At 43.6% G+C, this 27980-nt stretch overlaps 1 protein-coding gene and 1 pseudogene across 4 annotated transcripts; one reads left to right on the top strand and one right to left on the bottom strand.

Annotated features, from left to right (window-relative positions):
* The first annotated feature begins 31 nt into the window (after nt 1-31).
* Nucleotides 32-25368, top strand: LOC109569766 (olfactory receptor 51E1). 4 transcript variants are annotated; one of them, XM_070803798.1, is made up of 4 exons: nt 311-491; nt 804-855; nt 4304-4395; nt 20284-25368. In XM_070803798.1, exons 3-4 carry the CDS (start codon nt 4348-4350, stop codon nt 21277-21279), a joined length of 1044 nt encoding a protein of 347 aa, XP_070659899.1. In that variant the 5' UTR covers nt 311-491; nt 804-855; nt 4304-4347; the 3' UTR covers nt 21280-25368. The 4 variants fall into 4 exon arrangements, with proteins under 4 accessions (XP_070659900.1, XP_070659899.1, XP_019831024.2 ...); XM_070803799.1 differs by lacking the exon at nt 20284-25368 and having other exon boundaries at nt 32-491; nt 4304-7972; XM_019975465.2 differs by lacking the exon at nt 4304-4395 and having other exon boundaries at nt 312-491.
* A 130-nt stretch (nt 25369-25498) lies between these two features.
* On the bottom strand, nt 25499-27166 carry LOC109569767 (olfactory receptor 51I2-like; annotated as a pseudogene).
* Nucleotides 27167-27980: the final 814 nt, after the last annotated feature.

Raw genomic sequence — 27980 nt, 5'->3', positions numbered from 1 at the left:
CTCCATTCCAGTAGCTCTTTTCTTCCAGTGCCGGTAATCTCTCACCTCCACTGTACTCCCTCTCTCACTAGTCTCCTGAAGGGCCTTAAGATGGTAACTGAGTGCAGGCCCCCGGGGTAGGAGTCGGGGTTCGGCTTTCCTTGGGTGCCTGAGCCGAGCGGTGCTCCCAGGGAGTCTGGCGAAGTTCACTGTTCATCATCCCTCACGCTCCCTAGGGCCCCCAGAGAAGCTATATAAGGGCAGTTGCCTGGGGCAGCGTCATTGTAGGAAAGTGTGCCAGGCTTAGGTCAGGGTGGGGAGGGGAGGGCACCCGAAGGGAACCTTGCCCATGTCCTGGGAAGTTCGCGGAGACCGGGAAGGGAGGGCGCATTGCCTGAGGAAGCCTGCCCTTTGCTTACACAGCCTGCCAGCGCGCCCTGTTCGGGAACCCACCGTCAGGATCCCAGACGCAGTTCAGTGACCTTCCCAAAGAGGAATTCCTTCTAACCGCTGTGAGGCTCATTCCAAACTTTGTCTACCCCTTTGCCAGGAACCCCCTCAGTTCTAGCTTCTCACCTTTCGCTGAAACATGAGGCAAGGGGAATTAATTTACCCAGAGAAAAATATTTGTGTATGTTGGTGGTGGTGGTGGCAACTGGTAAATGAAGAAACAAATTGAGAAGCTTGGCAGGAAAGTTAAGTGGGATCCACACTGGGAAGGGCTTTGAATGCAGACTGTTGGATTCCTATTTGATCTGGAAGGCTGTGGGAGTCACCTGTAACTTGCTAAACAGGAGCCTGACATATCCAGTTTTTCTGTTTAGATGTCAGCCATGTGGAAGGTGGATGGAAGAATCTGATTCTGGAAGCAGGGAGGTGAGTTCGGAAGTTCTTTTCATAATCAGAGCAGAATAAATGATATAATGAGGTTGGGAGGGAGGGAGGACATGTTGAATAAAAAGAAAGCCATGATGGATTACTTGCAAAAACAAAATTACAGTAGAGGAGAAAGAGCAGAGATGGGTCTAGCTTCCCTGACCAGGATGACATGAGTGACTCACTGATACCATTCAGAGGGGTCCTATTTGGGACAAAATGAGTATGAAACTCTTGGATTATCCAAGTAGAAATATGAAGAGGAAACATGTTATATGTGTTTGGATCTCAGGACAGAGGCTTAGAACAGAGTGGTCTGTGTAGAGGAAGGAAGCTGAGCTCGTTCTGTGTTCACCAGGGAGGGTAGTGGAGGAAGGAGGATATGCCTGTGGATACCACATAGCACTGGCAGCAATGCGGACTGATTTGTCTTTTCATGTCTCAGCTGCGTCTGGCTTCCATGTCACACTCCAGCTAAGCAAATCTGAGGATGACACTCATGTGGGCCTTGAGAGATCCCACTGAAAGACTATATTTCATTCTTTGTTAAGGGCTGGAATCTCCCTCCCTCCCAGAACACCAGAACAACTTTTCCTAAATTTCTCTGATTAAAAAAAAAATCACTCGGACAGAAGAGATTTGTTGTTCTTTTTAAACAGATTTCTGGACCCCTTCCCTGGAAAATCCCATTCTCTGGGTCTGGAGTAGAACCTGAGACACAGTGTTTTCAATAACAGCTTTAGCTAATTCCATCAGTGAAGTCTGAGAAATGCTACTCAAGCTGAAACACAAACCTATCTCTTGAAATTGAGTCTCAGATGGACACTCCCACCCCCACCCTACTTCCTGCCCTGAAGTCAGTTGAGAATGGATTTTAAAAGGCAAGCACAGACTGACCTCAAATTCTGAACCCAGACATACCCTAACCCAAACATGCACTAGCAAAGCTGGGTTCTGGCAGGATTTGTGCAAGTCTGGCAGTGCTGGTTTAGAAGGGACCAAAAGCAGGATATGTGGTCAGCAACATCAGCTCTGGAAATGAAGGGCGTTGCACATGTATCCTGGGTGGGCTTCACAGTGAGATTAATGGGACCCTCGGGGGGTACATCTATGATAAACTAGAGCAGATAATGTTATGTGGCAGCCTGAATGGGAGGGGAGTTTAAGGGAGGACAGTTCAGTTCAGTTCAGTTGCTCAGTCATGTCTGACTGTTTGCAACCCCATGCACTGCAGCACGCCAGGCCTCCCTGTCCATCAACAACTCCTGGAGTTCACCCAAACCCATGTCCATTGAGTCAGTGATGCCATCCAGCCATCTCAGCCTATGTCGTCCCCTTCTCCTCCTGCCCTCAATCTTTCCCAGCATCAGAGTCTTTTCAAATGAGTCAGCTCTTCGCATCAGGTGGCCAAAGTATTGGAGTTTTAGCTTCAACATCAGTCCTTCCAATGACCACCTGGGACTGATCTCCTTTAGAATGGACTGGTTGGATCACCTTGCAATCCAAGGGACTCTCAAGAGTCTTCTCCAACACCACAGTTCAAAAGCATCAATTCTTCGGTGCTCAGCTTTCTTTATAGTCCAACTCTCACATCCATACATGACCACAGGAAAAACCATAGCCTTGACTAGACGGACCTTTGTTGGCAAAGTAGTCTCTGCTTTTTAATATGCTGTCTAGGTTGGTCATAACTTTCCTTCCAAGGAGTAAGCCTCTTTTAATTTCATGGCTGCAGTCACCATCTGCAGTGATTTTGGAGCCCAGAAAAATAAAGTCAGCCGTTCTTTCCCCATTTATTTGCCATGAAGTGATGGGACCAGATGCCATGATCTTCGTTTTCTGAATGTTGAGCTTTGAGCCAACTTTTTCACTCTCCACTTTCACTTTCAACAAGAGGCTCTTTAGTTCTTCACTTTCTGCCATATGGGTGGTGTCATCTGCATATCTGAGATTATTGGTATTTCTCCCGGAAATCTTGATTCCAGCTTGTGCTTCTTCCAGCCCAGTGTTTCTCATGATGTACTCTGCATAGAAGTTAAATAAGCAGGGTGACAATATACAGCCTTGACGTACTCCTTTTCCTATTTGGAACCAGTCTGTTGTTCCATGTCCAGTTCTAACTGTTGCTTCCTGACCTGTATGCAGGTTTCTGAAGAGGCAGGTCAGGTGGTCTGGTATTCCCATCTCTTTCCGAATTTTCCACAGGTTATTGTGATTCACACAGTCAAAGACTTTGGCATAGTCAGTAAAGCAGAAATAGATGTTTTTCTGGAACTCTCTTGCTTTTTCCATGATCCAGCGGATGTTGGCAATTTGATTTCTGGTTCCTCCACCTTTTCTAAAACCACCTTGAACATCTGGAAGTTCACGGTTCATGTATTGCTGAAACCTGGCTTGGAGAATTTTGAACATTTATTTACTAGCGTGTGAGATGAGTGCAATTGTGTGGTAGTTTGTGCATTCTTTGGCATTGCCTTTCTTTGGGATTGGAATGAAAACTGACCTTTTCCAGTCTTGTGGCCACTGCTGAGTTTTCCAAATTTGCTGGCATATTGAGTGCAGCACTTTCACAGCATCATCTTTTAGGATTTGAAATAGCTCAACTGGAATTCCATCACCTCCACTAGCTTTGTTTGTAGTGATGCTTCCTAAGGTCCACTTGCCTTCGCATTCCAGGATGTCTGGCTCTAGGTGAGTGATCACACCATCGTAATTATTTGGGTCATGAAGTTCTTTTTTGTACAGTTCTGTGTATTCTTGCCACCTCTTCTTAATATCTTCTGCTTCTGTTAGGTCCATACCATTTCTGTCCTTTATCGAGCCCATCTTTGCATGAAATGTTCCCTTGGTATCTCTAATTTTCTTGAAGAGATCTCTAGTCTTTCCCATTCTGTTGTTTTCCTCTATTTCTTTGCATTGATGGCTGAGGAAGGCTTTCTTATCTCTCCTTGCTATTCTTTGGAACTCTGCATTCAGATGCTTATATCTTTTCTTTTCTCCTTTGCTTTTTACTTCTCTTCTTTCACAGCTATTTGTAAGGCCTCCTCAGACAGCCATTTTGCCTTTTTGCATTTCTTTTTCTTGGGGATGGTCTTGACCCCTGTCTCCTGTACAATGTCACGAATCTCCGTCCATAGTTCATCAGGCATTCTATCAGAACTAGTCCCTTAAATCTAAGGGAGGGATGTGTATGTACAGCTGAGTTCCTTCGCTGCTCATCTGAAATTGTGACAGCATTGTTAATCAGCTGTACCCCCAATATAAAATAAAAGGTCTTTTAAAAATGTTAAAAAAAAAAAAAAAAAAGAATTAAAGCAGAATGAGACTGAAGTTTTGGAATTAACTTAGACATTCTGTTTGTCGCCGTCACTGTTTCAGTGCCCTTTCCTAAGTCCTTTCTCTCCGCTGAACCATGACTGAGTGATATTTCTCCTCTTCCCTTTCATAGACCTCGGACTTGGGATACAGAAACTTCGGCTCTTCGTTCCTGCCATGACTGTGCCAAATGGAACTCTGGTCCAGCCAGCGTGCTTCCTGCTGGTGGGCATCCCTGGCCTGGGACCTGACACCCACTTTTGGCTGGCTCTCCCACTGTGTTGTATGTATGCCTTGGCCAGCCTGGGCAACCTAGCCATTATCCTCATCATCCGTGTGGAAAGGCGCCTGCATGAGCCCATGTACCTCTTCCTGGCCATGCTTTCCACCATTGACCTAGTTCTCTCCTCCGTCACCATGCCCAAGATGGTCAGCCTCTTCCTGACAGGTGTCCAGGAGATCGAGTTCAATGCCTGTCTGGCCCAGATGTTCCTTATCCATGCTCTGTCAGCCATGGAGTCAGCTATTCTGCTGGCCATGGCATTTGACCACTTTGTGGCCATCTGCCACCCCCTGTGGCATGCTTCTGTACTCACAAGGCCTATGGTTGCCAAAATTGGACTAGCTGCCCTGACCAGAGGGTTTGTACTCTTCTTTCCCCTGCCCTTCATCCTGAAGCAGCTGTCATACTGCCGGAAGCACACTGTCACACACTCCTTCTGTCTGCACCAAGATATTATGAAGCTGTCCTGTACTGACACCACGGTCAATGTGGTGTACAGGCTCTTTATCATCCTCTCGGTCATGGGCGTCGACTCCCTCTTCATTGGCTTCTCCTATATCCTCATCCTGAGGGCTGTGTTGGAGCTCTCCTCTCAGGGGGCAGCACTCAAAGCTTTCAACACCTGCATCTCCCATCTCTGTGCTGTGCTGGTCTTCTACATGCCCCTGATTGGGCTCTCCGTGGTGCACAGGCTGAGTGGCCCCACTTCCCTGCTCCATGTGATTATGGCTAATATCTATCTACTGCTGCCACCTGTGGTTAACCCTATAGTCTATGGAGCCAAAACCAAGGAGATTCGTTCTCGAGTCTTCCATATATTCTCACAGAATGGCAGGTGAGCAGGATTTCCTCCCCAGTGTCCTTAGTCTCTACCAAAGATGGCAGGGTTCAGGTCCTGTTGAACATCTTGGTGATTGGAACGTCCAACCCACTGGGCTCTGTGCTCCAAGTTGTCTAAGTAGACCTTCAATTTCTATCTCCAGAGATGGGTCACTTCAGAAGAACCAGTTTTGACAGGACACGCTGGGTAGAGATCACTCTACACTCCCTTCCTATGGTGACCTTACCTTATTTCTCTCTCCCAACTAGAAAATACGTGTAATTTTGACATGGAAAGGCTGTAAATTATACACATCATGATTCATTCCAGTCTTGATGTATGATTTTTATTATTTTGCTCCCATGTATCTGCATCAGTGAAGACATGTTAACTATAACTTCTTTCTTGGATCCCAAAGAGGTAACACAGTCATTTTTAAGGATTAATAAAGGTATTTGTGTGATGCTGATTGAAGGGAGGGGAGGGAGATGGTAGTAAGCAAAGAAACAGCTCCCGTGAAGTGTTTATGTTTCTATATATATGGGCGTGTATTTATGTGGAATCTGCCAATGTCATCTATGTGGTTCTATTGGAGATTATTTTTCTATAAGGGTGATGTTTATCTTGTTTGCAGCTGTGAGTATGTAGGTATGTTTGTGTGGCTATATGTGATTTTAGCCTGTGTGTGTGAGTACACAGAATGTGTGCCAGCTGGTCTGCCTGTCAGCTGTGTCCTGTCATGTATAATATTTTGTGGATAATGTCTATAATTACACACTTACTGTGTTTATGTGACCTCTGTTAGTTGGTATATGATATGCATCTATGTGAGAATGGTTGTAGAGCATGTGTATCTAATGAGAATAGATGCCTCCTTTCCCCCTCATATTTGTAATATGTAAATGTAGAATTTAATATGTAAAATGTAGAATGTATTAATCATATATAAATGGTAGGGTATAGAATGTAGAATGTTGCATATTTGTAACAATGTAGACTATAATACACATAAGTGTGTGGAATATGTAGTGTTGGGAGGGCTGTGTCTTTTGGCTTGTTTATCTTTGGGTGTATGCCTGTGATGCAAAGTAGTTGTGATATGAAATCCTTCTGTGTAATATATATGTCTTTAGTCATAGATAGATGGAATATAATATCTGAAGGGTATATGTTTACAAATGTGTGTGTGTGTATGTATTGTTTGTGGTTACTATGTATTAAGGCATATTGCACTCATTTGTCCAATGTCTGTGGATTATAAGGCACAAGAATGTGCCATAATGAACTTAGAAACTGTTAGGTCGAAAATGTTCACAGTGAAGAATTATAGGTAGAAAATAATGTAGGTTCATTTGAGGGAGATGAAAGAATACTGAAGTAAGACTTATAAGGTTAAAATCCTGGAAATATCATAAAATGGCATACTGTAAAACCTCTCTGGATCTGATTTCCTCTTCTGAATAATGAAGCTACAATGGCAGTGATGCTGTAAAGCTTAAATCCTACGAACCTCCTATGTAAACTGAAAAGTGAAACATGCAAGAAATGATCATATTCGTGGTTGTCTCATTGTACGGCTTTAGGAAACAACATCCACGTCATGGTCCACGTGAATGCTGCTCCTATATTGTGCAGTGCATCACCAGTGTGGCCTCGTGTGGCCATCCTGATTTACTGTTATTAATGAAAACATTATTATTTACTATCTCATAATAAATTTTTTTCACAGAGCTTCAGACAAGTTGACATTTATTTTCCCATGCTGGTGTCTGATTTACAAGTGATGTGCAAATTTACAAATGAAATTCAAAGAAATCACAACCTTGCCAAGAAGTTCCTTTAAACATGGTTGATAGCTGTATCAGGAAAAGACATTGTGGGGTGGGGATTAGAATCAATAGAGATTAGGATCACTAGCTTTAATATTTGGGCTCATTGCTTAACCTACTGCACCTCAGTAATTTTGGGAATTGTAAATGCTGTAAAAAAGGAAATATAATGTACCTCCTATCAGGTGGTTGTGGGGGTTAAGTAGAATAACAGATGTGAAAACACATGGAAAATAGACAGTGATCGATACACATTGATGGTAATGGTTTTAAATAATAAAACTGATTAAATGAGGTATATTTATTCCATTTTAGGGAATATTCAGACAAGAGACTTCACCTTTCATAAGGCCCTGCTGTGCCAAGGCCAGAAGCTAGTCTCTTATCCAGGCAACAGTATCTCTGGTTTTATATTAACTCATGGCCTTCTTTCTCAGGAGATCTTGGGAAATCTTGGAGTCCTCTAGAATCTCTTTATTTTGATAAATGGTGATGACTGGGGTAATTGTCGCTGGTTTGAAAACTTGGCTAAGTGCCAGACTATATTAAGGGCTTCCCCGAGGTTCCCACAAACTGTTTCCCTTGATCATGAACTTTAAAGCTTTATTTTCCAACTGGATGTTTATCCCTCTGTCATAGAGCTTAAATAGTTTTATGAAAGCTGTATGTTTATCTTCCATCAGTTCAGTTCAGTCGCTCAGTTGTGTCCGACTCTTTGTGACCCCATGAACTGCAGCACGCCAGGCCTCCCTGTCCATCACCAACTCCTGGAGTCCACCCAAACCCATGTCCATTGAGTCGGTGATGCCATCCAACCATCTCATCCTCTGTCGTCCCCTTCTCCTCCTGCCCTCAATCTTTACCAGCATCACGGTCTTTTCCAATGAGTCAGCTCTTCGCATCAGGTGGCCAGAGTATCGGAGTTTCAGCTTCAACATCAGTCCTTCCAATGAACACCCAGGACTGATCTCCTTTAGAACTGAAATATCCTTATACATAGTTGTCTGTCTCCCTTGAGGAAAAGGACTAGGCTTCTCTGTCTCCAGGGCCTGACATACTTTATGCTCAATGGCTGTCTGTCTGGGACCTCTCAGAGAGAAGGAGAGCCTGAGTGGGTTGTGGTTTACTTACTTAAGATAAACAAAATTCACTTATCCCTCTCCAAACCCCCTCCAACCCCCATCCACACTCATCTCTTGTTCCTGTCTCTATAAATTAAAGTCCTTAGTTTGACTGGTACTATTTTATAAAGTCAACAAACAACTTTCCCCACTCATTGATGATCAATTATGATCTAAAATCCACATGATACTGCAGATAATATTTGGTTAATTATTCCCCACTACAGAGACAGGATCCTTCTGTATTCTCTACTCAATGCTCTGTGAATCTTGAAGTTCTCCAATCTGGCAGGTAGGAACAGTCACTATCTATGACCCAATATGAACCCTGGGTGGGGATGCCAACTCTAATTTTTCCGGGTGGCTCTGCCCCCAGTCTTAAGTAGCTTGTTCACATGCGTGTGGGCTCAGTACTCAGCTGGATTCTTGCAGAGGATCCTCTACATGTCTCTAGAGTTCTCTCTCTGTAGATCTCTCACCTCCAATACCTGGTCTTCAAATTCTAGCTAGCTGGGGCTTCCTGGACTACCAGCTCTACATCTTTAACTTAAGATATCCTCTGGAATCTGCATTCTCCTTTCCTGGACTGCAGCAGGGAACCTCTCAAGGCAGTAAGCTGGGGAAACCCCAGGTTCACTCCATTTGTTTTCCATGCCTCAGGGCTCATTGTCCTTCATTGCCTGATATCTAGTATCTTGCAGACTTTTTTTTTTCAATGTATGCTGTCTATTTTAGGTTCCTTCAGGTGGGATGTTACCTCATGTTATTCTCTCTTGGCCAGAGGTAGAAGTCCCTGGGGTGTCCTTCACACCTTCTCAGTCCATGGGAGTTTGAGGGAAGCAACAGAGATGGCTGCAGGGTGATAGCAATGAATGACAGGCTGCAGGTTTACAGGTACCTGGAGATCTTGTAATCGCTGGTTTTGATATGGTCTGATTTGGAATTGTCTGATTGACATTGTCTAATTTTACATAACTTAGATCACCCTGTGTTGTGAATTTAAAACTTGCAGTTGTGAAATTGATCAGTAAAAACACAAGGAGAAACCAATGAAAATTCACTCTGCTTTATTAATAGATTTATTAAAAATTATTTAAATATGTGACATACTTAGTTTCTCATTCCCACTGATCTCTAACCCTCTAAAATGTTCTCTCACTATTTTTGCCCTTAAGAGAGAAACCAGATGGCATTGGTCTTATATGGCTGGAGCTGGAGGTAGGGGAGGGCTAAGGAAACCACATCCTCCTTTCTCAACATGAAGTTCAAGGCCAGGGAATAGAAGTCAGATGTATGGTCCCCAGGGATCCATGTTATGAATTAGCTAGAGACGGGCCCTAGAACCCGGGGGATAAAGAAAACGCAGCCCTATAGCTTTTGGGAAAGGCAGATGGGTCCACTGGGATGCAGGCCCAGCAAGGACCAAGCAGGTACCACCCATGGAAGGAAGGTGGAGGCCAGAGAAAGCTTCAGGCAGGTGATGAGTTTCACGGGGTCTCCCTGAAAACATATACTGCTTTTCCTCTGGTTGAGTTTGATGAGGCTGGGGGAAATTTGGAGAAAGCCTCTCCCAGAGACCATGGCCACACACATGAGTTTCTCTAGACTCTCCATACTCATTCACCCTAACTTCACGTTGGGACCTGGCAGAAATACTCCAACTGGCACAGGGCCCATCTGGGGAGGACTCTAGAGACCCCTTACCCATTACACCTCCTTCCCCATACCCCAAGCACACCTTCTCAGGACACAGCAGCCCAGAAGGACATCAGTCCCACAGTTGGGTATGAGGGGTATCTGCAGATAGACCCTCTGAGCAGCACCCTACCCCCAGCAGGGAGAAGCCAAGAGAGGGGAGGAGATATGACAGAATAAATAAGCCTGACGAGGGAGGGGGCGGAGACTGAGAGGGCGGAACTACGGTGCAGCCTGCCAGATCGCTGCTGGAAGAGTCCTGGAGAAAAGGGCACTCGTTCCTTCAGTGCAATTGAGGTGAGTTTGGGAGACTGGAGGTGACTCCTGGGGTGTGGGTTTCCTGCAGCTAGGGGTCCCTCATTAGACCTGCTAAGTGAATGAGAGACCAGGCTGAGGAGAGCCAGAAGTAGGGAGTGGGGCCGGGGATGTGAAGGAGGCCCGGGACTCAGGACAGACGGCCTCAGCAATTTCTGTGCTCCTGTGGTAAAGGGAACCTGGGTGGTGCTGGATGCTTCTTTTGCAGTTTTTAAGACATTTTCCTGTGATCAGTTTACTGGGGTACCCATCTTGAGCCTGGTGGGGATGGGGCTAAATGAAGGTGGTGGGGTCGAGAGCAAATGGGGCTGGGACCACACTAGAGTTGGACTGGGGTTTGTTGTGTGAACAGGGCTGGTTTGACCCAGGTTGTTAGTGTGCTTGAAGCTCGGTTTATGATCAGGGGTCAGATTATAGCCCTGTGTTGGGTGTGGGCTCTGAATGGGGTCTGGGCTCATGCTACACTTTATATCAGAAGTCAGGCTGTGCTGAGTCTAGAACTTAGAACAATTCCTGGGGTTCCGATCCTGACCCAGTCCATGTCTAGGATCAGGGTTCAGTCTTCAGCCCACTTAAAAAACTGGATTTTGTGTCCACGCTGTGACTTCTCCTGCCTTGCACTCTTTAGGCGTCCCCCCTTCCCCTACCATCCCCCCATGCCCCCCGCCCCACCACAAACGCACACACACTGAACCACTTGCAGCTTTTCAAACAGGGTGTGTTCTCGTTCTCTCTGGGTCTTTGCATTTGTAGAATGCACTTCTGAAAACAAATTAGATCAAGCCTATTGCTTAATTTCCCCCAAGTCACTCAGAATTAAATCAAAGCTCCTGGCCGCGCCCTGCAAGTCCCTACATGACCTGTCCCCTCCTCTCCTCTCTGACTTCATTTCCTACAACTCTCCTGTGCTCTTGATACTCTGGCCACCTTTACCTTCTTCCTCCTGTGAATTCCCAAAACAGAAGACCTTTTTCTCTTGCCTCCTCTGCCTGGAATGCTCTTTGCCTCGATCTTAGAATGGCTGGTGTTTTCTCATCACGCATCTCTCAGTTGGTATGTCACCACCTCAGAGAAACCTTCACTGACCCCCTGTCTCAAATAGGGCTGTCCTGCCTCTGTCCTTTTCTATCCCTTCACTCTGTCTTATCTTCAGAGCACTTATCTTTATCTTAAATATTCTTGCTTATTTGTTTCTTTTCTATTATGGCTCTCCTAGTGCTTGGGCTCCATAGAAGCACTGATCTTTTCTGTTGCATCCACTGTTTTATTTCCAGTTTTGGGCACATTGTAGGCACTTGATGTGTTTTGTCATCTAACTGAATGCTGCTGGCCCCGTGTTCCCAACCCTGCTAACTGTGACTGGCCATGCAAGTCTTGGCTCAGATGTCACCTCCTCAGAGCCTGACAAGTTGGTGAACTATTGTCTGCTTTGTTCTGAGCCACTTGTACTTACCCCTGCCCTAGCATTTATCATAACATGTTATGATAGCTGCATATTTGTCTCAATTTCTCTCCCCACTCCCCCCCCACCCCCCACACTGGAAGGCTGAAACATGACTTGTTTACTCTGTGTTTTAGTATCTCTGGTGCTTAGTCTGGCATAATCTGATATTTGAAAAAAAAAAAACAAAAAAATGTATATTAATCAAAGTCCAAGTTCAGGCTGTTCTGCTGCATATAGATGATAATCAAAGAAGCTCTGAAGGTCTCTGATAAGGATCAAAATGTGAAGGTGTGTGGGAACCTTCTTGGCTCTGGTCCTACTTGGGAAGTGGAGGGGCAGGGCCATGAATGCTTGGAGCTATGACTGTGGTTGATTTTGGAGGGACAGACTGGATTGAGTGAGGAGAACGGGGATGGGAGGGAGAGTGGAGATGGGAGCCTCACTCTGCCTTTTGAGAGTCAGAAATTGTACTCTCTCACCTTTCCAGTCTCTTTGTGGCCATTCTTTCTAGAATGTCCCTGTAAGGGTTCATCTGCATTATAAAATACAAGCAAGATATAAGGGGCAGAAAATGCAGATGACTCGGGTAAATGTGGTACTCTTCTAGGGTCTTCCCCGGTGGCTCAGCGGTAAAGAATATGCCTGCAATATAGGAGACACAGGTTCGATCCCTGGGTCAGGAAGATCCCTGGAGTAGGGCATGGCAACCCACGTATTCTTGCCTGGAGAATCCCATGGATAGAGGAGCCTGGTGGGCTATAGTCCATGGGGTCGCAAAGAGTTGGACATGACTGAAGTGACTTAGCACGTGTGAATCATACCCTTATAGAGTATGAAGAGAAGGTTCCCTCTCCATGAATTGAGTGATGAGCCCTGGTAGTCCTGCCAGTCACAGTATCACCCCTGAGGACTGCCTTCCCTCTATGGCCTGGCAGTAACAGTCAGAGGTTCCCAGGTATTCCTGGGCTTCCCTCCAAGGACATTTTCTTCCAGATGTTCCCACAGATGCTGGCAGGGGCACCAGAGGCCCCCACCCCACTGTTCTAGGCACAGAACATTCTGTGTGTTTAGCCAAGGTAAGAACAGTGGTCACAAATCCCCTCTTCCATTCCCTCCTTGTCTCCCTTCCCCACTGAACCCAAGTGGGGACAGCTGGTCAGGTGTCCTGAGTCCTAGAGAAGCCCTCTGGACTCATGGGTTTTTTAAATTTTGGATTCCTTGGAGATTAACCTTGAAATAGTCCTTAAAAAATCATTCAAAAGGATACTGGGAGAGAGGCAGGGCAGTAGCTTGGCATATTGGAAAGCACATGGATATGATGCTGAGAGCTCTAATTGAGCTTCAACATCCCTGTATGCAAAATGGGATTAATGATGTCTGCTTGACAGCTTGATGAGAGGCCTGTATTGAATGAGAAGGAAGTACTCAATAGAGGGTAAAGATTTTTACTTTCCACTGTGGGCCCTGCCTAAGTCACAGCCAGAATTGGGGCTGAAAGGTGGGAAGTGCCTAAGTCCCAGTCCAGGAGGGCCCTCTTGGTTTCTCTTCCAAGGATCTAACTGGGCCAGGTGTTCTACTTGCCAAGCCCCCTTTCTATTCTGCCTCTGGGGCAGATTTTATTAGCTTTCAGAAGGTGCAACCCAAAGACAGTTAAAGGGGAGAATGTACAGGTGTTGGAATTGAACAGTCTAGCTCAAGTTTCTGTTTTACCAGCCAACTATTAAACCCTGGGAATATTTAACTTTTGAGGGGTGGGCTTCTGTTTTCTCACCTATAATGTAGACATGATACATAAAAGTCTTATTATGGAGAATTGTTCCTGGGTTAAATAATCTCTATACAGGCAGGATCTGGCATTTTGTAGGCAGTCTGTGATTTCTGTTTTAATCATAAAAACAATAGACTCAGTGCTGGCAGTGATCTCATTGTTCTCCTGGATAGTGTATCCCTGACCACTTTTCCATGATTCTCTGACATGGAATTTAGAGACTCTGGGGAAGAATCTGAGGATGGGCTGGGCTGGGGGCTGAGCAGGCACTGAGGGAAGAGTCCTGGAGGCCAGGGGGAAGGAATGTGGAGGACTGAAAGCCTCAACGTAGATTTCTACTCCACCTCACTGGAGGCTCTAATGCCCTGTCCTCAAGAAAGGGCTAAGATTTTTCACAGTTCTCCAAGAAACATTCCTGAGACTTGTTAAAATGATGTGACTTTTCAGAGAAAATCTCAAGCATAGAGCTATCCCCTGGGGGTTTAAGGCAGTGTTCAGTTCAGTTCAGTTCAGTTGCTCAGTTGTGTCCGACTCTTTTTGACCACAGGAATCGCAGCACGCCAGGCCTCCCTGTCCATCACCAACTCCCGGAGTTCACTCAAACTCATGTCCATCGAGTCGGTGATGCCATCCAGCCATCTCATCCTCTGTCGTCCCCTTCTTCTCCTGCCCCCAATCCCTCCCAGCATCAGGGTCTTTTCCAATGAGTCAGTGTAGGCTTTCTAAAAAAGAAACAGTCCCTTTCTTTGTTTATTTTTCCTTGATTATGTTCTGTTTTCAAAATAGAGTGATTTAGCTCCAATTTCCTTCAGAGCCTCCAAATGTTATCTGAGTGTGTGCCATGGTTCTAATTACTAACTGCTGCTCAGGCTGGCAGTCAGCTGGCAGGACTGTAGGAGACTGGGGTGCTTCAGGGCTGAGCAGTCTGAAGGGTGACGCTTGGGTCGTTGGGTTGGCTCCCCCTCCAGTCCTTCATTTCTCTCCTGCAGCTGCCATCTGAGGTCCAGCCCGATTTTACCTCAAATAGCTGTCCACTTTATGCTGTTGAGGCACCTCTCTTCTGGGCCAGCTAAATCCTCCTCTCTCTGATTTCTGGTGTCTCCTCAGTTCTCAGTCTTTCCCTTTGGGAGAGATTGGCTGCTAGTTAGTATGCGTGTGTCTATGAGGATGTGCTTGAGGTAAAGTGGAAATTAAGGTGACAAATGGGGGGTGATAAAAAGTTTTTGGAAACTGCAGAGATTTTCAGAGCCCTTATTCCCCATTTTTATGCAAACATGAAAAAAAAAACAACACTTTGTACACTGTGATGCTGTTTTATGATGTCTTTTGATAGTCCTGACCTCGTTGATTTTGCAACAGCACAATGAGGTTATTATCATCCTCTGCATTTACTTGGACCCAGGACTTGCATTTGTAGTCCCAGGGCTCCACTCAACACATCAGTTTACCCTCTAGGTAACAGGATTGAATGTGCCAACCCATAATTTCTTCTCAGTATATTTCCTAAGACAGTGCATCTTTATCCTGGCAACTGCCCAGTTTTGCATTGTCTGTCCATGTGAAATTTCTGGATGGTATTGATATCTGACCCTCTGGAGCACCAGAACCTTTTTGCTGACATCTCCAGGTCAGGGATCCTTGGTTACCCTCTCTCTTAGGTACAAACTGTGCTGCAAGTGTCACCGAGTCCAAGCTCATTCTGCTCGCTACACGATAGGCCAATAAATCTGGGAGATGAGGTATTGAGGCAAGCAATATGACTTTGGAAAGCTGGCTGACTGAGAAAATGACAGACTAGTGTCTTAAAATAATTGTATTGTTCTGGATGCCAGGGCTTAGATGCTAGGTTCTTTTATGGATCAGAGATGGGGGGAGGTGAGGAAACAAAGTAAAAGACCATTTAATTCTTGCAAATGTCTCTCAGAATGGCAAGCCTTAGGCAGAGGGCTGTGTTAGTTTCACTTCCTTATAGTCATTTCACAGGTGGTATGAAATGGAGTATCTCCTGTCATATCAATAAACAAATATGCCATAGCTATCTGTGGTTCTGGCCCTCCACATATGAATTTCTGAGCCAAGCTGGTAAACAAGAGACAAAGGGCACCATTTCCCACACAAAGAACTCAAGGATGTCCCAGTTTTTCACAGGTGGGCAGGGTCAGGCTATCTGCCTGTGAGTCAAACAAAGGGACCATAGCCCAGGGCTCAGGCAGAGGCGGGCAGGCAGGGCTCCCTGAGGCAGTCTGTTATGAATGCCTACAAAAGGGCTTCCCTCATAGCTCGGTTGGTAAAGAATCTGCCTGTAACCCCTGGGTTGGGAAGATCCCTTGGAGAAGGACAGGGGTCGGGAAGATCCCCTGGAGAAGGAAATGGCAACCCACTCCAATATTCTTGCCTGGAGAATCTCATGGACAAAGGAGCCTGGCAGTACAGTCCATAGGGTCACAAGAGTCTGACATGACTTATCAACTAAACCACATAATAATAAAATCGGCAAAATAAGATTTAAAGTCACAGAAGCAGATCCAATATGGAGTCAGATTTAACCCTTCCCAGTTATATATGTCCATTTTGCATTTATTTAGAGTCAAGGCTTTGCTTTTGCCCTGTTCTCTATGTATCCATTCTCATGCCCTCTGGATCCCTGAATGAGAAAGATCTTTTCTGTTTGATCCTAAAAATTCTTGTTCTGAACTTACAACACCCTGCTATGAATTTCCAGTTTTTATTTTTCCTCAAAAATCTCTATAGTTCAAACAGTTGGCAGTCTTTCTTATCCCCTTGGCTATGCTACCCTCATTAGACATTTACTGAGGAATTCTTGTGATAAAACTCTTTTTTATTTTCAACAAACATTAACTAAACACAGGATTGGGTCCCTGCCATTTAGGAATTAAAATTTAGTGACAAACATAGCAATAATTCTAGTTCAGGATGGTAAATGCATAAAAAGAGACCTAAGCAAAGTTCTTTGGGAGCACAGAACAGGAAACATTTAATAATACCCAAGGAGATCAAGGGGAAAGAGGTTCAGGAAAGTGCATAGGAGAGAGACAGTAAACTAGGATGTGGAAGATGCAATTTTGCCCAGTGGGAAGAAAAGGAGGGAGATTTAGGAGGACAAAAGAAAAGTTAAAAAAAAAAAAGACAAATAGACACAGAGGCACAAAATCAATGCTACATTTATGAAATGGTATGTATTCCAATGTGCCTGGAGTATAGGGGCCATGGGAAGAGTGGTCAGAGAGAAACTAGGGCTGGATGCTGAAAGGCGGAGCTTTGCTCCACCCTAGTAGTTCCGTCTTTATTCCAGAATTAATTTGAAGTTTTAAAAGGTATTTTTTAAAACAACAAATGGTGACCTGATTTCATTTGGGTAGAAGATTCTTGGGATTGTGCTGATAACAAAGTTAACACTAGGGGCGTGGCTATGAGAATCAGAGTATTTAGCTTATGAGTCTGTTTGCCAAGTTGTTTCAGTTGTATCCGACTCTTTGCGACCCTATGAACTGTAGCTGGTCAGGTTTCTCTGTCCATGGGATTCTCCAGGCAAGAATATTGGAGTGGATTGCCATGCCCGCCTCCAGAGGATCTTCCCAACCCAGGGATTGAACCTGGGTCTCTTATGCCTCCTGCGTTGGCAGATGACGTTCTTTATCATTGGCGTGGCCACCTGGGAAGTCCTGTGTCTGTTTAGGTCACCATAACAGAAAAAGGGAAACACGATAGGAAAACAGTTAACAGCAACATATATAATTTTTTTTTTTTTTGGTGCAGATTTACTCTGTTCCAGGCATTGTGTTAAAAGCTTTAACACTGATCATCTCAGTTAATCCTTACATTGATTTCTATTAAGCAGGGACTATTATCCTAATTTTAGTGATGAGGAAACTGAGGCTTATAAAGGTTAAATAATTTGCCCCAGATCGTACAGCTGACAAAGTTGTTGCCATTGTAAAGTTAAAAAATAAAATTAAATTAAATTAAAAAAAGAGTCACTATGAAAAAAAAAAAAAATCCAGGCTCGATTTAAATCCAGTCTTAACAGCTGTACAATACTGCCCTTGGAAGACCTTGATCTTTGGACATGGAGAGTTTGATGTGTTTCAGAGACAACTAGGTTGTTTCTTTTAGTAACTTTAGAATTATGAATCTGGATCACAAAAGATAATTCAGGCCTTCCCAAGAATATCTGGGAATCAACAGTTTACTGAAGGTTTACTGAAGTGGGTGAGATGGCTCAGGGAATGTATATAGATTGAAAAGAGCTCTGAGGATAAAATTCTGAGAGCACTATCATTTAAAAGCATGCTTAAGGGTCAAGTGAAGGAGGCTGAAGATCCAGAAAGAACCAAGAACTAATGGTCAGAGTTATGAGGAGAAGTAGAAGGATCAAGGAGAAATTTTAAGAAGGAGGGAAATAATCACAGTGTCATATGCTATGGAGAGGTCAGTACAGAAGATTTAAGTGACTTTGAAGACTTTGGTCTCTTAACCTGAAGGTCTTCATTAAGCATGACTCCTTAGAGCTTCTCCCTCCAGTTTTTGGAATTAAACTCTGTCCCTCTCTGTTCTCATGGTCTCAGTGTTTTCCCCTTTGTGTCTGGCCCGCGGGAACCTCTGGGTGACAGATGAATAGTGGAACAAAAACCATCAACACATTCTGAGCCCAGTGAATGGTGTAAGCCCCTCCTGATGCTGGCTGTGAGCTCTTCTCTGCATTCAACTGCTGTCTGGTAGCCCATGTAGAAGCCCCTACCTCAGTTATCAAGGACCAAATCTTAAGAACCTAGTCCTTCTATTTTTCTTGCTGTGCTGTGCTTAGTCGCTCAGTCATGTCTGACTCTTTGCAAACCCATGGACTGTAGACTGCCAGGTTCCTCTGTCCATGGGGATTCTCCAGGCAAGAATACTGGAGTGGGTTGACACGCCCTCCTCCAGGGGATCTTCCCAACCCAGAAATTGAACCCAGGTCTCCTGCATTGCAGGTAGATTCTTTACCGTCTGAGCTACCAGGGAAGCCCCCTTTTTTCTTACCAAAATAACATTATCTTAAAATACCCTAGCATAATGGGAAGAGGAGAAAACTATATATATATGTAATATATACACCTATATGGTGTGTGTAAATACAATTTATATAATCTAATAAATAATAGGAGCATGTGAATATTGTGAATGAATGGAGGAAAGGGAAACAGGGAGAAAGTTATTTAACTCTCTTATTGTTTCAACAGATATGTGAACTGAGATAACTCAAGTCTGATATTTCCCACCTCAGGAATCTCTACTTATATCCCTCACTTGAGTAGCCAGATTTGGGGATTGTGGACCCCGGTATAGGATGGATTGTTCCTCCAGTGCTTCTAACGCCATCATCTTTCACGTTTAGTCCTCTGTGTCAGTCTCACTCTCTTCGGCCTAGTAGGTGCCCTAGAAACAGAGCCTAAATAGAAATTCTTATTTAAAGGACATATTGTCACGAGAAGATGAGTGAGGGAAATAGGATAGAGCAGGGAAAGAAAATAATGTGAGGCTGTGGTTTCAGCTGGAGACCAGCTACAGGTTTGGTTCCTCAGGAAGCTTTGGAGCACACATTGCCTCCCAGCTTTGGTCCCACCTGAGGTCAAGGAGGCTGGCTTTGTGTACTATTGTGTCAGGCACTCATTGACCTCTAGATCTGCCCTGGTGGGGATAACATGACTTTCTGGGTGAAGTGCCTCTCATTTGGTAAATAAAAATTTTCTGTAGAAAGGGAAAATTTCTGAGCCTGTCTTACTCAACATCCACTGCAGAAGGGATATAGATGCATTGGCTTGGTGAAGGGGATCTGAGTGGGACACCTATGGCATCCATTGCAGTCATTGTTCCTTTAATGATATAAACTGGGCAGTCTAAATAAGTATAAGACTTTGGGTGAACATTTGAGCCAGAGTAAAAATGTAGAGTTAGAGTTCAGTATGAGTTTCGTGTATTTTTTTTTTTTAATGGAATTAAGGGTTACCATAATAAAATAGGTATTATTAAGTTTTACATTAAGTTTTAAATAGCTGCAAGAGTTAAGTGTTTGTTGTTTACTTGCTAAGTCCTGTCTAACTCTTTCATGACCTCATGGACTGGAGCTGTCCAAGGGGTTTCCCAAGCAAGAATACTGGAGGGGATTGCCGTTTCCTTCTCCAGGGGATCTTTCCAACCCAGGGATCAAACCCATGTCTCCTGCATTGGCAGGTGGATTATTTACCATTGAGACACCTGGGAAGGCCATTATTAAGTTTTACATTGTTTTAAATAGCTACTGGAGTGAAGTCTTAGGTTAATGCTAAAGTTAGGGTTAAGGCTAGAATTGGAGAGGTCATTAGAAGGTTATATTTCACTGTTAGTCTGTGTTACTAGAGTATTGCTACATTGGACTGTGATTAGTCTTAAAGATAGTCTAATGATAGAATTACAGTAGGTATTAAACATAGGGGAGCACAGGGTAGTTAGGATAGAAGCAATGGGAGTTTTTATCATCTATGTCTGATATTAACTTAGTCAACTACCTCTTCTTGGTGAACTACATGATTTAAAACACTTAGAATTTTTGCTTCAGTATTTTATTTGTTTTCCAAATTCACTTTGAGGTGAGGCTAGTAAGTAAGACTAGGTGAATGCTCATTTGGGCCTTGAGTTATGAAGGATAGTTAGGTTGAATTTAGAATAGAATCAGAGTTTGGATAGGCAATGAAGTTAGAGTTCTTATCAGAGAATAGGGAATGGAACAGGGAGGAGGGTAGTGGGGAGGAAAATGACAGAAAAATCTTAGAGGATCTGACAATGGTTTATCTTTGTATTCCAGCCTATACCTGCCTGGCACTGGTTGCAGCTCAGCTTCTTCACAATGGTGGGTCCCAATGGCAATGAATCCAGTGCCACATATTTCATCCTAATAGGCCTGCCAGGCTTGGAAGAAGCTCAGTTCTGGCTGGCCTTCCCATTGTGTTCCCTCTACCTTATTGCTGTGCTAGGTAACTTGACGATCATCTACATCGTGCGGACGGAGCACAGTCTTCATGAACCCATGTACATCTTTCTTTGCATGCTTTCTGGCCTTGATGTTCTCATCTCCACCTCATCCATGCCCAAAATGATGGCCATCTTCTGGTTCAACTCCACTACCATCCAGTTTGACGCTTGTCTATTACAGATGTTTGCCATCCACTCTTTATCTGGCATGGAGTCCACAGTGCTGCTGGCCATGGCCTTTGACCGCTATGTGGCCATCTGCCACCCACTACGCCATGCCACTGTGCTAACACTGCCTCGTGTAACCAAGATTGGCATGGCTGCTGTGGTGCGGGGGGTTGCACTTATGGCACCCCTGCCTGTCTTCATCAAAAGGCTACCCTTCTGCCGCTCCAATATCCTTTCCCATTCCTACTGCCTGCACCAAGATGTCATGAAGCTGGCCTGTGCTGACATCCACGTCAATATCATCTATGGCCTCATCGTCATCATCTCAGCCATTGGCCTGGACTCACTTCTCATCTCTTTGTCATATCTGCTTATCCTCAAGACTGTGTTGGGCTTGACACGTGAAGCCCAGGCAAAAGCATTTGGTACATGTGTCTCTCATGTGTGTGCTGTTTTCATATTCTATGTGCCTTTCATTGGATTGTCTATGGTGCACCGGTTTGGCAAGCAGCATGACTCCCTCCTGCCTGTCATCCTGGCCAACACCTACCTGCTTGTTCCCCCCGTGCTCAACCCTATTGTCTACGGAGTGAAGACAAAGGAGATCCGACAGCGCATCCTTCGTCTTTTTCATGTGACCACCCACACTTTGGATCCCTAAGGGATCAAATTTCTTTTTCGTGCAAAGTCTTTCAGTTCAGATTTTAATATCAACATTTTGGAAGACAGTATTAGGAAAAAAATTCTTTATAAAAACACAACTGATCCTTCAAAGATGAAACTGGTTAGAGGATCTCCATGTGTGTAGGGGCAGCAGAACTGTATACTCCCAATCCTTATTTTTCAATATTATTTTTCCCTTTAGTTCTTTGGGGTGGTTGTGGTTGGAGGGTTCCATTTGGTTGGAATCAGTTCAATTCTCAAGTCCAAACCATTCAGACAATCGCTTGCACTGATAGTTCACAGCATTCTGAGATAAGGGCGATATTTCTAAAGGACGTTTATAAAGGTTTGAGTATGACAAAAATTAAATACAAGAACGTAATACAATTAAATAATCTGGCTTAAAACTGATTTCCTCTTCAGAATCCCCTACCATTTGGATCTTAGGAAAGGAGACATACCTGGATTTCCCTCTTCAAAGTGACCTCCACAGAGAAAACATGATTTCTTTTTTTTTTCTGACTACCATTCCTTAAGAAGAGGATTGAAAGTAAATTCACAAAAGATTACATTTATCTACATTAATGAAAGATAATACTGTATCTGAGCATTTTCATAAACTCTGGACAGTTTTCCTTATTTTCCGGTTTTCTTATCAACCTTTTGATTTTGGCAGGAATATGATTAGTGTCCCCATTGTACTGATGGGGAAACTGATGTTCAATGAGATCACATGGGCTTCAAACATTATCTTTTGATGCTCAATCCCATATTTGAGGAGGGGCTGTTAGACTAGTGGGGTAGTAAGTCAGACATTCTAGAGTCTTGAATTTTCTGTATTTAAGTTCCTTTCTCGTTCAGTATTGTATTTAGGAATTTCCTGTTAATGTTGTTGATGGCTTTAATTTCAAAGGTTCCCAGCCTATTTGCCATTTACTTATGTCGTAGCAACAGGAATATGTTTGGGCAATTCCCAAACAGTGGCTATTTCGGGTAATAGTATGATTAGTAGTTGGGGCATTCACTGGATATCTGGAGAGACACTTTATAGAGAGATGCAGCTGAGAAAACTTAGGAGCTCATGGCAGAAAGGGCAGGGCTGGTACCATAGACCAGGGAGTCAAGAGCATAAAGCATTGTGAGACTGAGTAGAGTCAGTGGCCCAGGTGACCAGCAAGGAAGAAAAACTAAGGCAAGCATAGGTCCACAGAAAGTGAATAGAACATAAAAGCAAACAACATGTATTGCCAGGGTTCTGAGATACCCTGCTGGGGACACCCATAGCATCAAAGTGCCATGGGTTTGATTCCTGGTTGGGGAATTAAGATCCCACATGTTGTGTCATGCAATACAGACTTTTTTTTTTTTTTTTTTTTTTAAGACTGTATCTCTGATAGCTGTATTTAGCATGAGTATGGTTCCAAAGGCCCACCCAGGCCAAGTATAGCACTTGCAGAAGGAAGCCAAATGGGAAGAATGTGTGTGGGCATTGCAGGAGTGCGGGAGGAATGAATGGAGCAGGAATGAGATCTCCACCCACAGGGGAGTGCTAGGCAGACCTAAGGAGAGGTAGGTAAGTGTGAGAAGCAGGTAGGAGAGTAGTGAGCATGGCACATGGCTGGCCAGACTTTTCTGGCCATAGCCAGAAGCACAGGACTACTTGGTAGAAAGGATATCAGGAGAACATATCCAGTTTCTTCGACTGGAATGCAGAAGATGAGAATTGTGAGCAGTAGGAATCTGCTGTGCCCGGTGAGTGGTGACCAGCAGATCGAGGTATATAAGCTACTCAGTGCCAGCTAGGGTTACTCTGAACTGTATAGAGGACATCCCAGTTCCCAATAGTGCCCTGACACTACGATTGAAAGAAAGAAACAGAATGAGAGAGAAGAGAAAGACTTTTTTCTTATTAGGAAAGCAGTATATGATCACAGTAAACAAAAATCTTAGACATTCTGAAAATATAACAGAAATAAAAATGTAATAAAAACTCCAGTAAACTTGTCACCCTAAAGAAAAAAAAAAGTACTGCTAGCATTTTGGTGTTTATTCTTCCAGATTTCTAATAAGTGTTTGTATACATGCTTCTGTATGGCTATATGATGAATGTGGGTATCTCTTTTATAGTTGAAATCCCACAAGAGTCGTAGACAAATGAGTAAAAAGAGACAAATCAGAAAGACACATTTTTAACTTTTATTTCTGGGGATGCAGCTATTATCATAGATTTCAAAAGAGATTCCAAGTGTATAATAGTTAATATGCTCAGGATAAAGTTTCATGGTTTTGATCCTAAAAGGATTAACCATTTGGTGAATGTAAACCCACATGCACACACATCAACACTTACACTACCTTCTTTCCTGTGTTTCTCAATAAGTACTAAATGCCAGATTTAGGGACAAAACTATATCTGGTCATTTACTTCAGTACTTACTGGGTCATCTGGAGGGCCCAGAGGTAAGAACTAGGATGAAAAGAGAGGCTGCCTTTTTTAGGAGAGTTGACTGGAAATTAGAGGTTTCCTGGGTAGTTTTAACAGTAAAGAATCTGCCTGCAATGCGGGAGACCTGGCTTTGATCCCTGGGTTGGGAAGATCCCCTGGAGAAGGGAAAGGCAACCCATTCCAATATTCTTGCCTGGGAAAACCCATAGGCAGAGGAGTCTGGTAGGCTACAATTCATGGGGTTGCAAAGAGTTGAACACGACTCAGCAAGTAACACTTTCACTTTTCAAAGAACTTTATTATATACATTTTACCTGGACATCTTTTGGCCCCATTTCCTTTGTTTAGATATTCTTGTCTCTGGCCCCACCATTGCAGCTAATTGGCCCTTTTCTGGGTCCTAGAAAAGTCGGAATAACATGAAATTTCAGCCTTTAAGTCACTTACTCTCTCTTTATTTATTTATTTTTTTTAGGTTTTACCCAGAAAGGATCCATAAACATGTCTTGTGTTCCCAGTTATGACTACCAGCTCTCTAGTCCAGATACTCACCTGCTGCTTGGACAATTGTCAAAAGCTTCACACTGGTCTCCTTGCTTTGAATATCATTTGCACCAGTCCTAAATCCCACAGAGCTGGTAGGAGTTTTTTCCAAACACACCTCTGATTAACTTCCCTGCTTAAAATCCATCAAAGATCTTTTGTTACTTCCCCTAAAAAGTTTTTACTTCTCAGAAAGACAATAGGCTACACCTTTCCCTTTTATACCTGTTCCTGTCTTATTTTTTCAGTATAACATTTATAATTCTTCCACACAACATATTATTCAGCTACTTGGTGTTTCTGACTGATTTCATGCATTTTTAAAGCCTTTGTTTCGCTCTGTTCCATTGTATGAACTGATCTTTTGCCATCCTTATAAAATGAAGCTATTCATGATTTGTCAGGCTAGAAGAAGTATTCTCTCTTCAGTGTGCTCTGACTTCTTGAAGATTTTTACAACTGGACTGTTTTCAGTTCAGAAAAGCTAGAATGAGATCTCTGAGTTATATCTGTTTAAGATAGTAACATATCTTATATCACTCTTTTAATTAAGTTGAGAAGATTCCCTTGTATGCAATGGACATACATGTGGAGGGTCATTCCCTTCCACTATGGCTGGCCTTCTTGACATAGGCAGATCTGAACTTGGGAAAGGAATATATTAAAACATTGGTTTGGGCTTTCAGAGTTGATGTTCATTGTTTATCTCTTAAGCAACGTACTTTCAAAGTACTTCATGCAATCTCATAGTTTTTGTTATCCTAGGTTTGAGCCAAAGAATATGAAGCTGATGCAGAACCAGATTGTAATCTGCTATTCCTAAGGAAGCCAACAAGGATGTAGAGTTCTTAACTCTAACACACTTGAAGAATAAGGGTATGAAGACTTGGTTGGAAATCTGAAATGGGGTTATTGGAGAGGATGCAACTGTCAGTGTCAGACTTCACCTTGGAATCTGTCAGGCAATCAAGTCTCTTGGAGAAAAAGACACCCCTGAGAGGGGTTACAAGAAGAGTTAGTGCTTAGGCAGGTGGCACCATATCACACGATTAACACATTTATTCACTTGTTCAATAAAAATTTATGAAAAAATTAAAAGTGGGCTTTTCATGTTGTTTTTTTCCTCTACAGTTTCCTCTTCCTTAATTCATACTTTGCCTAGAAAAACCCTATACATTTTCCAAAATGAAATAAAAAGCCTTCTCCCCTTTGTGGAGGTTTGTCTGATCTTCCTAGGAAAGTTCTAGCATGTATGGATTTATTGTCCTTGTGGTCTCTTGCACTAAATTTTATTATGGTATGTATAAATCTATACTCTGATTGTGTATTTACATGCCTTTATCCTGGCACAATATTGTGAACTCCTAGAAAGAAAGGACAATGATTAAAATATTTCTTAGCCTTTCCTCCTAAGCACTGCTTCTGGTACAAAGTAAGTGGTGAATGTCCATTTGTATCATGAAGAAGCCTCATTGTCTTCCTACTGCATGAGCACAGACTCATTGTCAGTGTTTGCTGAGGGTAGCAGGATCCTATGAGGCTACAGAAAGTGTCTTTTGTGGTATCTAGACTCTGTAACAAGTCATAATTACATCAGCCTCTGTCTTTCCCCCTTAGCATCCTGAACATGGCCTCCCTGATGGGCTTGGACTTGACACATAGATGACGGGGTTGAGTGCAGGGGCCACCACTGGTACATGTAGGAAACAAGGGCATGTACCACAGTGGGAAAGTGCCTCCCAAAATGATGGATCATGGACATGGTGACACCTGGAATAAAGAAGACAAAGAAAGCCAGGTTATGGGAGGCACAGGTGTTGAGGGCTTGGATGCGCTCCCTTGGAGAGGCCAGACTCAGGACCATGTGCAGGATGAGAGTGCAGGATAGGACAATGAGCAGGGAATCTATGCCCCCAGTGGACACAACCACATAGACCCCATAGCGTATATTGATGCTGATGTCAGCACAGGCTCTTCTCATCATGTCAGGATGGAAACAGAATGAGTGAGACAGGACATTATTGCCAGGGCAGAAGTTTAGGCGCTTAACCAAAAATGGCACAGCGAAGAGGTACAAAGTAGCATGGGCCACAGTGGCCAGCCCAATCCTGATGATGACATTGTTTGTGAGGATAGAGGCATAGTGCAGGGGGTTGGAGATGGCCACAAAGCGGTCAAATGACATGGCCAGGAGCACCGAGGACTCCACCATGGAGAAGGAGTGGAGGAAGAACATCTGGACTAGACAGGCATTGAAGCCGATGAGCCGATGGTCAAACCAGAGCACAGCCAGTGTGGTGGGCATTGTGGCCAAGGTGAGGCCCACGTCGGTGAGGGCCAGCATGGACAGGAAGTAGTACATGGGCTGGTGCAGGCTGGGGGTCTTCCTCACAGTCAAGAGGATCAGGGAGTTTCCAGTGAGGGTCGCAGTGTACATGGAGGAGAAGAGGATGGAGATCCAGCCATGAACAGCCTCCAGGCCTAGGATGCCAATCATCAGGAAAGCAGGTGGCTGGAAGAAGGAGATGTTGGCAAAGGACCAGGAAGAGAGCATCTTTAGTTTACAGATCAGATCTCCAGAAAGATGTGACTTCTTCAATCTGGGCAGGCACTGAGAGGATCCAGAATGATAGTAAAGAAAAATCTAATATTGAATCTGAATTCTAAAAATCAAGTCCCATACCTGATCAAGTCCCACTACAATCAAGTAATTGGTTGTATTTTTTACCAACATGTCTAAAACCTAATGATAATAACAATTTAAATCTTTGAGACCCCCTATTATATTTCATGTACTATGCTAATGTATTGCCTAGATATTCTCATTTCATTATCAAAGTCATAAATTTCTTTTTAAGGCTGTTCCCCCTCATCCACAATATTGGACCTTATGAGTCATGTCACTATGACATAATTTTATCTTGCAAAAGTTTACCATCCCTAATGTTGAACCCAGGTATGAGCTGATGAAATTTCTCTGTAGGGAAATAGCGATTAGAATTCAGAGAATCTGATCATTGTCTACTTGTTGCCCAAATTGAGGATGTATTGTTACGTGCATTGGGATATAAGAAGAATGCCTGTTTGGAGAGAGAGAAGGACAATTGAATCAGATATCCAGGGAGAGGCAAGGATGAGAGCTCATGCAGTCTGATAGAGAGAGGGTCTGAAAGAGTGACTAGCTGCTTTATTCCCCCATGGAGATGGCCTTACACTTCCTGAAACCAGGCATTCCTAAGGTGCCATGTTTTTCTTGCTTTTGACTTTTGTACAAAACATTTTGAGTATAATAAATGGATTGATTTGTGCATACGAATTTTTGACTGAATTTCTCCATCTCAGAACCAGCAGAGACTTTGGACAAGGCCACCTCCCCCTTCCCATTATACAGATGAGAAAACTGAGACTCAACTCTAGTGGCTGGCCTCTGAGTGAACTGCTCCTGTGTTGTAGTCCTTCATATTAAATCCGAGTCTCTCTGACTCCAAATCCAATATTCTTTCCTGCGACTTCTTCAAATGAGAGAAAGTATTTGAAAACTGTCTTAAGCGCAAAGCACCACAGGCATGATTTTTGTTATTATTGTGTAATATGTATTTCTTTAAACCTTTCTCTGTATATTATTCCTTTAATCTTCACAATTATCTTGTGATATAGACTCTGAAGGGATTACTATCCCTACTTTAGGGATAATGTAACTGAGATTCAGA

Source organism: Bos indicus, chromosome 15 (assembly GCF_029378745.1).
Source record: "Bos indicus isolate NIAB-ARS_2022 breed Sahiwal x Tharparkar chromosome 15, NIAB-ARS_B.indTharparkar_mat_pri_1.0, whole genome shotgun sequence".
NCBI lineage: Eukaryota > Metazoa > Chordata > Mammalia > Artiodactyla > Bovidae > Bos > Bos indicus.
The sequence above is the reverse complement of the archived record's forward strand: the minus strand, read 5'-3'. Positions and strand labels throughout refer to the sequence as shown.